Genomic DNA, 12808 nt, shown 5'->3' on the forward strand with positions numbered 1-12808 from the left:
GAGAACCAAGTGCCGGGGGAACAGTTGGATGACAAACTCTGTAGAAGGACCAGAGATGGAAAAGGGAAGGACACAGAGGGGCTGCTGAGGGCAGTGGAGCAGGGTGGGTTCCTCAGGCCTTGAGCATCTCTGATCATGCCCCCAGGAAGAATGGTGTGAACTGTGGGCTGGAGATAGCAGGTTTTTGCAAGATTCATATATTTTTCAGTGACATACCAGACCTAGTAATGCCTCAACGCTCCTCATGTAACGGTTGCCTACCCACTCCAAGAAAACATAACAGCCTTGATAAGGAAGGAAATACAAGGCACACTAGACTGGCCAAAAATGGAAATTAAAAATTCCTGACACCTGGATTTAGAGAATTAGCAAATCAACAGATTTGGGATGATATTCATAATGTAGCTAGAGCTTCACCTAAAACTTCTAAAAAGTGAAACTAAAATATAGTTTTGTTTTTTATTGTTTGTACAGGGATATGGGATTAGAACTATTTAGAAACCATATTATTAGTGATAAAATGGTTCAGAGTAAAACTATCGATGGAATTCTGCTATTGATTGAAAAAGAAAGAAATGGTGAAGCTGTTGACCGAAGCTTATTGCGAAGTCTCCTGAGTATGCTCTCTGATCTTCAGGTAAGTATCTCCAATACTTACTAAATGTACTAAATGTACTGCCAGTAGCTTTTAATAGTGTATAAGGAAAAAAAATTGGGCCCCTGCCTAACTCCTTACACCGAAATAAATGAATGTATCAAAGATATAAGTGCAAAAAAAAAATGAAATCATAAAAGCATTTGTTGAAAATATGGGAGATTTTTTTTTAAACCCCTAGAAAGCAAGTGACCCTTAGACTAACACCACACCTGGAGCCACAAGAGAAAGACCGTTTACAGCATGGGCCCAGTGCTGTGTGGCAAAAGGACAAGGGGGTGGCAGCACTCTCAGAAGAGAGCAGTGAAGTGGGCTGAGCTGCCCCAGTCAGCTGAGTAGAAGTCAGCCAGCCAGGAATCAGCTGACCCAAGGTCAGCTACACAGGAGGCAGCTGAGCTGGCCTGCAAGGCCTCAGCAAACGAATGACAGGTACAGACGGCTTATTAGGACAGGTCACTGCAGCTGTGCTCCCTTGAAATTTGGGGTACACCAACACTTCAAAGAGTAGTTTATTGTAATTGGTTAATAACTCTGCTCATTTCTTAGGTATATAAAGATTCATTTGAACTCAAATTTTTGGAAGAAACTAATTGTTTATATGCTGCAGAAGGCCAAAGGTTAATGCAAGAAAGAGAGGTGAGATGAAATGTTTGTTTCTGAATTGCCTTATTTCATTTTTATAGATGGGCATCTAAGTGTAATTTCTAAATGTTTGTCTTTTTTTTCCTTTTTTAAAATGTATGTCTTTTCACACATGCAGACATTTTATTGAAAATCTTTTGAAAGGTACAATCTAGCTGACTTATTGTAAGGATTTAATTTCTTTCCCTTAGAAACTTTTTTTTTTTCTCTCCCTCCAAATAAAAAAAGGCCAGTAAGGTAGCTTCTGAAAAAAGGGATATAAAGAAACTTAACTTGAAGCAAGAGGTAAATCTTAAATATGAAAGACGACTCTTAACACATTAAAAAATTGTTACATATGCGACTCATTAAAAAAATTACCCAAAAAGCCATGTGAAAGACATAGTGATACAAATCCAAAAAATGTGACAGCCAGTTTTGCAGGTGTTAGAGCACAGTCCAAAAGGAAGCCTCTGGGGACCGTCACTCACATGTTAACTTGTTACTGTGCAGGATGAGCCCGACCATTGTTTCCTTTATCCGGTTGGGTTGGCCAAAAAGTCTGTTTGTTTATTCCATAAAATAAAGACACATTTTTCATTTTCACCAATAAATTTATTCATTTGGATATTTTGAGTATGTTGGCTGTCTCCTATGTGGTATAACATTGATTGTTCCCAATTAATGTCTCAGTTTGATTGCTATCAATGTCAACTGTTCTACCCGGCCGTGGAGCATTGTGCAGCAAGAAATCTCCAACACAAAACTTCACACACCACTTCTGACATGTTCAATCAGTCACAGCACCTTCTCCATACATTGCACAAATTTTTTTTTGCATTTCAGTTGTGTTTTTACCCGTCTTGAAATAATAAAGCATAATATACTGAAAATGTTGAATATTTTCTTCCATCTTCAATGTTAAAATGGCTGCACAAAAATTCACCAATTTTGGTGAGTTTTTTAATGCACACTGATACAACAGCTGTCACAAGACAGTCTCAACAAAATTGTTCTGAATGAAGTTAAAGACAACTAAGTGCTAGTAGAGCCATCTTATGGAAAAGAGCAACTTTTTGGCCAACACAGTACATTTGAAGAGGGAGTTCTATGCCACGTACCAGGCCTGGCTGCTGCCACTAGATCAGAACCTCAAAGACCTGTGTTATGGGGCTTTTCCTGTGTTACCAGGTGACAACAGGGATATCCTTTGCCCCTCGAAACATGAAGCACATTTTGAGAACTTCTGCAACTACACTGTTTGGCATCCCTAAATGAACAGCCAATCTGTTGAGTTTTTGCTGGCCCCTTTGTGTGTGGGCCCATGGGGTGCCATTAGGCTCTGTAACCTCTGACCCAGTTGTTGCCGTTTACCTGTTCTTGGGGCCTCAGTGATGGGCGGTATGCATGATAACAGTCCCTGGGTGCTCCTGTTCACCTGTCCATGGTACCTCAGTGATGGAGGGCCCTGTAGCATCGTCCCTGGGACTTCATTGTTAACAGGGCATGACAGTGCAGTGCTGCCTTGGCCCTAGTTCTAGAGGTTAATTTTAATCTCCAGAATTGAGTTTAAGGAAGTGTCTCTATATTTCACCCTACCCTGAATACACTTTCCACTTTACCACCCCTCTTCCCCATTAATCTGTGTTAATATTTGGCCTGAACACATGTTATGCTTTTTAAAAAAGATGTATAAGGAAAACAGTATTTCAGCTTCTTGGGTAGACTCAAGAATCTTTTTGTTACTGACATGTTCAAATGTTTTGTTTGGAAGGTTCCAGAATATCTTAACCATGTAAGTAAACGTTTAGAGGAAGAAGGAGACCGAGTAATCACATATTTAGACCACAGCACACAGTAAGTACTGTTCATTTATTTAGTTTTTGCAATTCAATCATAGGTGAAACCTTTTCCTGGATGGTGTTTAAATTACTGGTAAACGGTATCTTTGTAGGCTCATTCAGTACTATCTGAGAGTATTTTTGCTCTTAGCACATTTTACTTATATCATTTGTGATTTATTCAGCACCTGTAAGATAAACAGTGCTTTTTCATGAATTATCATCCAAAGGGAGTAATTCAGGCTGAGTTACTGGTTTTGAGACAAGGTGTTCTATTTATGTTAATGGGGTGTAATTGAATGTTAGGCAATTTTGATAGTAATTTCTTTTTTTAAGTATATTTTCTTGACTATGCTATTACAGTTTTCCCACTCTTTTTTTTTTTTTCCTTTATCCCCCTGGAACCCCCCCTCTCCCTCCAGGACTGACCTTGCCCCCCGCCTTAGTTCGTGTCCCTGGGTCATACATATAAGTTCTTTGGCTCTTCCATTTCCTGCATTATTCTTAACCTCCCTCTGTCTATTTTGTGCCTACTGTTTATGATTCTTATTCCCTGTACCTTCCTCACCCCCCTTCTCTTCCTTCCCCTTCCCCTCTGATAACCCGCCATGTGATCTCCTTTTCTGCGATTCTGTTCCTGGTCTAGCTGTTTGTTCAGTTTATTTTTGTTTTTTAGGTTCAGTTGTTGATAGCTGAGTTTGTTGTCATTTTACTGTTCATAGTTTTGATCTCCTTTTTCTTAGTAAGTCCTTTTAATATTTCATATAATAAGGGTTTAATGATAATGAATTCCTTTAACTTTACCTTTTCTGGAAAGCACTTTATCTGCCCTTCTATTCTACATGATAGCTTTGGTGAGTAGAGTAATCTTGGATGTAGGTCCTAGATTTTCATGATTTTGAATACTTCTTCCCAGCCCCTCCTTGCCTGCAAGGTTTCTTTTGAGATATCAGCTGATAGTCTTATGGGAACTCCTTTGTAGGTAAGTGTCTCCTTTTCTCTTGCTGCTTTTAAAATTCTCTCTTTATCTTTAATCTTGGATAATTTAATTATGATGTGTCTTGGTGTGTTCCTCTTTGGATCCAACTTATTTGGTATTCTCTGAGCTTCCTGGACTTGATTGTCTATTTCCGTCGACAGACTGGAGAAGTTTTCTTTCATTCTTTTTTTCCAGTAAGTTTTCAATTTCTTGCTCTTCCTCTTCTCCTTCTGGCACCCTAGACTCTGATGTTGGAACATTTAAGTTGTCCCAGAGGTTCCTAAACCTTTCCTCGTTTTTTTTAATTAATGTTTCTTCATCCAGTGCTGGTTGAATGTTTATTCCTTCCTTCTGTTCAAAGTTGTTAAGTCTCAATTTCCTTCCCTTCACTATTGTCTCCCTGTATATTTTCCTTTATTTCACTTTGTATAGCCTTCACTTCTTCCTTTATTTTGCAGCTGTACACAATCATTTCTGTGAGCATCCTGATTAGCAGTGTTTTGAACTCTGCATCTGATAGATTAGCTATCTCCTCGTTGCTTAGTTCTTTTTCTGGAGTTTTGATCTGTTCTTTCATTGGGCCATATTTCTTTGTCTTGGCACACCTGTTACATTTTAAGGAACAGAGCCTTAGGTATTTGCCAGGGCAGGGCAACCCACGTCACTGTATGTTGGGGAGGGGTCAGAGAAGGAACAATTCCAGTTGCTCAGCTCTAGCCCAGCTTTCAAGAGACTGGCAGTTTCTCCCACCACCACAACCCCCACAGGTTTTTACAGCCAAAGGTTCTGAGGCTTTATTTTTGCCTGTGCCGGAACTCTAGGCTGTGTGATCTGTCTCATTCCCAGTTATTCCTCCCAGTTTATCCACATACAAATATGTAACCACCTGGTCTGCCAGCCACTGCCTCGCCCACCGGTCCACCAGCTACCACCTTGGCATGCTCTGACTGCCCATCTCCGCCCCTCCAACCAGTCTGGATGAATGTTCTTCTTTAACTCCTTCGTTGTCAGACTTCCATACACTTCAATGTTCTGGCAGTTGTGGTCGTTTTTTTGGTTTTTAATGGGTTGTTTCCTTGTTTTGGTTGTGGGACGAGGGGAAGCATACTTACCTACTCCTCCATCTTGTCAGGAACTCTGATTGTAATCTTTTTGTTAGACATCTAATATAGCTGTAATTTTTATTTATGGTACTCTCATTATTTTCTCCATTCATCTAATTCCTTTTTCTCTAAACCTGAGGCCCAATTGGTAGCTAGGAAAAGATAAATGGGAAAATTTTTGTAAATGTCTACATCAGCAGTGTTTATTCAAGTGAGTACAAATAAGAATAGAAATCTGTTTCTATAGATGGAAGATAGAGAAGAACTGGGAGCTAGATAAGAAATAGAAAAGAAATGGATGTTTTTAAGAGAGACTAAAGGGATAAAATGTGCAAAACTAATTGACTCATTGATGGGGAAGAGGCACGCAGGATGAAAAAAGGGACAGGATGATCACAATTTGAGAATACAGAAAATACGAAGGGTCATGAGAGAAAAGGTGAAGTCACCCTTAGACACATTGCATTTGAGATGCCTTTAGGAAATCCTAGATCTGCAGAGAAGTGACAGGTGAGCTGAAGCCAGGACCGGGTTGATCAGGGGGTGCTCACCCTCAACTCAGGAGTGGGAGAAACGCCACGGGCTGGAAGCAGGCAGCATCAGAAAAGCCAAGCGGGAAGTGATGAGTGGTATCAGGTCTTGCCCATTACATCAAGTCTAGGAAAAATAAAAGTTTCTGTTGAGTGTCTTGCAGCATTTTTTCTATTAATGACACTTTCCATATACCGTCATTCTATTTAGATGTATAAAGTTCAAGAACAGGCCAAGCTAGACAGTGTACTGATCGTGTGTGTCTGTGTGTATGTAGATCATGTAGGAAAGCCAGGGAGCTGCAAACATAGGCAATTGGAGGTGGGTCCAGGTTTGTGGGAGCTGCTAGAACAGTGAACCCAGTGGTCCTTTCTTTACTCTCATATATGCTTTTACACTATTTAGTATGTATGCTATATTTTAAACCCCTTCCTCCAACATTTAAAAATACATTTCTTAGAAGTGTATGGAGATTATTTAAGCAAAGGAATCATAGAGAAGGGTGGTTCGCATCTGTGCTCAGGTAGAGAGGTGGGAGGACTGTGAGAAGCTCTGACTGAGGTGGCTTCTACAGGACTGGATGATTCAGAATTCACAGAATAAAAAATAATTTTTTTATTTAAAAAATCTATATAGTTTTATTAAGACAAAAACTGACAGTGTGGTATTAAGTTGACATTTAAACAGAGTTTTCTTAGAAACCTAACACATGCTTAAAAAATTTTTACAGTGAAGTTCTAGATGCAGGTCTGGATGATGTCAAGAACTGATGGATCTCATGAGTCAAGACAGCATTTTGGGTATTAGTTAATTCTTATGATTAAAAGAGAATTTTGAATGTTTTAAAGTGAACCACTGCCCTAGTATTAAAGTTTAGTCTTCTCCTGAAACCAGGGCTGTTGAAATTATCCAACTCTTGAAGTGATTTGATGAACTTGTGCTGTCAGTGACTGAACCCTGCCACCAAATATTTCAGAATCTAAAGTTCAAAAAACAGAGAGGCTCCCATGGTTTTCCACCCTAAGAGCATGGGCCCTTCTCTTTACTCTCACACCTTGATACCACCCTCTTCCCCTCCCCCAAATACCTCAGCCAGTAGCTTGGACAAGCTAATGTTTATAGCATTGTAATTGGAAAAGAAAGGGTCTTCTTGTCAGTTTCAAGAATTAGCACCTCTAAGACAGAATGGTCTGCCTGTGTATATACTCCAGTAAACGACTTTCCCTTCTCAACCAGTTTCCATCCCCAAAATGGCAGCTTTGGTAACTTACCAACTGGCTTAGTCCTTTGTCAGGAACAGCATTAAGCTCAGGCAGGGAACACCTTGGCTCCTAAGTTTCAGATATTCACAGCTTTTAAACAGTCTCTCACAGTCCTCAATTAGGTTAGCAATGACATTTTTTAAAAAATAAAATACTCTGGACACAGAACTGAATCATTAGTTGTTTGTTCTATCCATTATTTCACCATTTCCCCAATAAGGCCCCCAATTTTAACAAAAACTATTCTACTCAACTCCCTTCCTTCCTACCCTACCCCACCCTTTCTACCCCCAAATAGCATACCAGTAATAGTCAAAAGATACACATATGCTGTAAAAATAAAATGCAGTTAACACTATTGGGAAGAAGAAGACTGGGTTGTGGAGATGCTCTTTGAAGATCTGCAGTAACTTTTTGCTCTCCCACACACCCATTCTGCAAGTTTTGTCCTTCATAGACGGCCCTTTGCTTTTCTCAGCAGAATGGAGAATAAGTTACCTTGAAATAGTTATGTTTCTTCCCCTCCACTTGGATGGGTGTGCGAACTATACAGCTTGGAAAGGCTTTAAAGTACTTGAGCTGCTTTGGGCACAGAGACTATACTGGCTCTTCAAAGGACATCTTCTCAAGCCATCACTATGGTGTCAAGAGGAATAGAACTCCTTCCCCTCCCGACTTGAAACCCACAGTCAGATGTGACAGAGGCTGGTACTTAGGAGAGTTAATTCTTGTCATCTTTTTTGTCATCATCCTCTGAGGAGTAGGAATGCCCTGTCAGCCTATCCTCATAGAAGGATATGACAACACGGGGGCACTTGATGTTGGCGTCGTTGGCTGGGACCAGGTCAACCTCATCCGATTTTTTCCGTTTCATCAGGAACATGAGTTCTGCCCTGAAGTCTGTAGCTCCAATAATCTGCCCCGGCTCCAGACCTCTGGCAAAGCCTTGTGGCTTTTCTGACTCATCTTTCTTCTTTGGTTTGCTCTCCTCTCCTTTGCCTTCAGAATCAGAGACAGCTTTGCACTTGCCTCCTTCTGATTTATCTGTCTCATGCTGTTTTCTGTGACTGTAGAAACTGGCCAACGAGGTTGGGACAATCCAGGTTCTCTTCTGGTGCCCACATGTCCTCATCTGAGAACCCCTTTCATTTGAGGACATACTTCACCTTGCCATTTACTACTCAGTGGTCAAAAACTTTTTCCACCACATATTCCTTTTCCTCCTCTTCTGGCACCTCTTCCACTTTCTTCTTGTTTTGTTTATTCCCCACTTTGCCTACCAGCTTTCTGGTATAAAGGGTGACGCTGCTCAAAGCAGCGCCCAAGAGCACAAAAGGAACCATGCTGTGCTACTGGCCCATCGCGTCAGGCGGGCCGGAGGAGTGCTGCCCAGGGAAGCAGCAGGCCAGGTGTCCACAACTAAGTTCCTCACTGAAGTGGCATCCCACCGGCCCCAGCCAACGGCCTTCCCTTGTGCCAAACCAAAAAATAATTTTCAAAGAACAGAGAGGGAGACCAAGGAGAAACAGGATACACCAGTCTTAGAGACTGGCCTCTGAGCACCCCTTCCAGACTCAAAACCCATACGTCCCACCTGCCTTCATTCAGAGCACAGCAGGTAGCAGTACAGATGAAAAGTATGCTTGAGAGCTGCAATGTATCTGTGCTATACTCACCTACCTCCTTATTGATCCACATGGAACCTCATGCTAAAGAACACAGCCATGTCACTGTGCAGGCTCTGCCCTAGGGACCTTTGCCTTTCAGCACGAGTCTCCTGAAAGGACCCATAGACGTTGTGGCAAGAGTTCTCTTACTGCAAATCAGTGAACTGTCACTGTAGTTTATGAAATCAGTCTTTAAAAGGAACTCAGATGCTACAGTTAATTCCCCACAACTGCTCCTGAGCTCTGTTCACCTCTAAGTATTTATTTTCTTTCCCTTGGCTCACAACCTATCCTGCATTCTAGTCTATGGTAGGCACTCCATGAACTGTTGAAATGAAAATCATGGGTTAAGTTTCTTTACCCTGCTGAACTGAAGCCTAGGCCATACACTGTCAAGAAGACATGATTCGCTCTGGCTTGTGTGGCTCGGTTTCTGGTCAGGGCACATGCCTGGGTTGTGGGCCATATCCCCAACTTGGGACGTGCAAGAAGCAACCCATCGATCTTTCTCTTGCATGTTGATGTTTCTCTCTGTCCCTCGCTCTCTTTCTCCCTCCCTTCCCCTTTCTCTAAAAATAAATAAATAAAATCTTTTTTAAAAAAGAAGTGATCTGTAATCACATGAAAAGGTGTTTGATATTGTTAGTCATCCTAGAAATTCAAATCAAAACCACAATGCAATACCACTTAGCACCCACCGGGATGTCTATAATAAAAAAGGCAAGCAACAGTCAGAAGCATTATTGAGGATGTGGAGAGATTAGATCCCTCCTGCATTGTTGGTGGGAATGTAAAATAGGTCTGCTATTGTGGAAAACAATTTGGTATTTTCTGAAAATGTAAAACAGTTACCATTTGATTCTCTAGTATACCAGTTCTGCTCCCATATACATAGAGAAATGAAAGCATACATTCATACAGAACTTGTACACAGATGTCCATACAGCATTATTTGTAATAATCAAAAAGTAGAAGCAACCCATTGTCTGCTGGTGATGGATAAACATAAAATGGAATATTATTCAGCAATACAAAAGATGGAGTGCTGGCACATGCTACAACTTTAGAACTTTAGATGAACTTTAAAAACACTATGCTAAGTGAAAGAAGCCAAACACAGACGTCATGTTAATGATGTGATTTATAGACAAGGTTTAGAATAGGAAAATCTGTAGAAATTACTGTCTGTCTCTGACTAGGAGGCAGGACGGGTGGATGGAGAGAATGGAAGTGTTGATGGGTATGAAGTTTCTGTTAGGATGGTGAAAATGTTCTAAATTAGATCATGGTGGTGGTTATACATCTTTGTAAATATGCTAAAAACCTTGGAATTGTACATTTTATATGGGTGAATTTTATGCCATAATAATTTTAACTCAGTAAAGCTGTTTAGACAGAAAGCAGCAGCAGTGACTGGCCCTTTTTACTGTTCTCTGTGACACTTTCCCCTCTGCCCTCCCCTGCCCCTCACCTGGGTCACTGCTGCTTCTGGAGGCAGACTGGAAAAGGTGCCGATGACTCACTGAACTCCACTGTCAGCTCACCACTCACTAGCCATACGACCTGGGGAGGTCACACCATCTCCAAACTCTTGTTTTCTCATCTGTGGGATGGAGACCAGAATGTCTGTTGTGCCTTTCTCTAGGGTTGCTCTGAGGTTTAACTATGATGATACATTGAAAATTTCCTTATAAAATGAAGGCTTGAGAAGATGGTCAGAATTAATAATCCTCGGCATGAAGGAGATACTCTGATCTTTAAAAAGAAAAAAGAATTGTGGATAATGAACCCAGGAAGAATAATTGTTTGTGTCCCGATGATTATGGCAGTCACACTTGCTGAATTTCCCAGTTTTCAAATATTGTGTGTGTGACATGCAACTTGGATTTCATGAAGGCACTTTGATGAGATGGATTTTGATAAATGACAAATGCTAGAAAGCAGACGGAAGTGAGGACAGAAAAGCTTAGCTGTAATAGTAAAAGACAGTTTTATGAGACCTGGAGAAGTGATTGGGTGGAAGAGAAGAGGGCAGAAATGCAGTAGCAGCAACCCAAGAAGTAAAGTACATAGATTGTCCTTGTGTGAGGGAAATGCTTGTTCTGTAACCCTTTGGTTTCTGATTGACTCCGTGAAGTATCTGTGTAAACAGTAAACTCCCCACCTTTTACAGTTAACCAAAGTCTCCCTTTTAACCTTATTTCTGACATGTTCTCTTTTAACCTTCTCTAGGAAACCACTGATTGCTTGTGTGGAAAAACAGCTATTAGGAGAACATTTAACAGCAATTCTGCAGAAAGGTAGATTTTTCTAACTCTTGTGGCAATTAAACTGAATGGTAGTCCTTAATTCATTAAGTAAGTGAAACATTACAAATAACAATGTAAGGGCATTTATTATTTGTTGGAGGCAATCTCTAAAAATCATTACAAATAATGAACATAGTAATTAGCCTTTGAGAAATCAGTTTAAAAAAATGTTGAAAGGCATGTGGTAAAACTACAATTTATGCTGAAGTCAAATACTGTCCAGACTAAAAGATTCTAAGTGACCCTCTAGACAACAAATAGCTTGCAGCTGGGTACTTACACAGTACTGTCTTCCTTCATTGTGTCATTGTTCATGTGCACTGACACGGGCGATGCTCATAATGCGTCTGCAGATGTAGGTGTGTTTCATTGGACAGGCTTCCTCCCCGTGCCCTTTGGGCAGCTAAATGTCAAATGAATGGCCAGATACATGGTCTGCTTAAGCCAGAGTACTGCACACTTTCCTACCCTGACTACCCTGGAAAACAGGCAGACACAAAACAGAACATGTTACATTGCTAATTTTATATTCCCCTTGTGATCCTAAAGCTTTAATGAGTAATTCAAATGTTGATGCTTTGCAGCAACAGTGAGACTATTTATAACACTCTAGTACTTAATGTTACCTTTTATAACTCTTAAATATTTAATGTTAACATTTGAAAGTCATTTTGGAACTACAGAATCTGTTTCAAGGTATTGGAAACCTTAAAGTTTAACTTTGGTAAGGCCCTGAATAGTACCCAAATATATTCCAGTTTATATTCTACTTCCCCAGATAGTCAAAGTGGAACTTCCAGGTGAAACCACAATAATGCCAAAAGGGGGAAGAATTACATTATTGAGCATCTACTGTATTTCATGTAAATATCTTCTACTCCTTGAACAACCCATTGAAATCCTTACCCCCGTTTTACAAGTAAGAAAACTGAGGCTCACAACAGCTTAACATGGGTGCCTCAAGTCACATCTCCTAAGCTGAGAGCCAGGGTGCAAGTCTGGTTGTCTTTCTACTTGCATCTCACTGAAACCTATACAGCTATACAGCTGTGTATTCGCACATGAATGAGGTCCTAACTCATGGACCACCTAAAACAAATGCACTCAGAATTCATAGTAGGTGTTTTTGTTTTTTTTTCTAATGAGTCATTCTATAGGAAAAGAAGGACTTCAAGTATATTGAACTTTGTGTAAATTGTTTCAAGAAAATGGTGACATATATATAGGAGCTTAATCTAAATTTTATTAGAGGCATTTAAAAATAGCTGTAATTTTTGAATTCTTAAAACATTTAGAGATTCAGTAATGTGAATTATAAAATAATTTGCATCAGTAGATGAAAATATAATTTAGAGAAATAGCATACATTGGAGTCCTTATTAAGGATCTGTAAATACAACCCATAGTGCATTGTGTACCACCTTCAGTGTGTAGATATTATGCCCATTTACAGAAGAATCTGAGACTTCATGAAGTAACATGACTAGCTCACAGCTTCTCTAACTTAGCTGCCTCTCCATTCTTATCATAAAGCAACATTTGGAAAATCTCCAAAAGTTCTTCTGATGGTGGTATGGTTTTAGAAGATCTTCGTAAATTTTAAATACGTAAAAATGGGAAAGACTTTCAAAATGCTATGTTAAATACTTCAGAATATATGATACACAATAAATGTTTTTCTCTCACAGTTTATTATGTATGTGGATAAAATTAATCATCTAAAAGATTAGATTTGATAGCTTATCCTTTGACAGGTACACTTTTGGACTGATGGACTAAATCAGAAGGAACTTGGAATCATGAACCTCCAGGGTCAAAGAGTTAGTGTGAGCATTTTTCA

The 12808-nt window shown here is 40.0% G+C and overlaps 1 protein-coding gene and 1 pseudogene across 2 annotated transcripts in view; one reads left to right on the plus strand and one right to left on the minus strand.

The window, feature by feature from the left end:
* The window catches only part of CUL4A (cullin 4A), a 63880-nt gene that overhangs the window by 24089 nt on the left and 26983 nt on the right, over window positions 1-12808 (plus strand). For both annotated transcript variants that reach the window (XM_054565881.1, XM_054565882.1), the window contains 4 exons: window positions 475-637; window positions 1202-1291; window positions 3051-3133; window positions 10892-10959. In XM_054565881.1, the coding sequence (XP_054421856.1) occupies window positions 475-637; window positions 1202-1291; window positions 3051-3133; window positions 10892-10959 (404 nt within the window). The remainder of the gene's footprint in view (window positions 1-474; window positions 638-1201; window positions 1292-3050; window positions 3134-10891; window positions 10960-12808) is intronic.
* Window positions 7681-8335, minus strand: LOC129064628 (chromobox protein homolog 1-like; annotated as a pseudogene).

Source organism: Pteronotus mesoamericanus, unplaced genomic scaffold, assembly GCF_021234165.1.
Source record: "Pteronotus mesoamericanus isolate MK-2021 breed Mesoamerican mustached bat unplaced genomic scaffold, CSHL_Meso_final contig_169, whole genome shotgun sequence".
Classification (NCBI taxonomy): domain Eukaryota; kingdom Metazoa; phylum Chordata; class Mammalia; order Chiroptera; family Mormoopidae; genus Pteronotus; species Pteronotus mesoamericanus.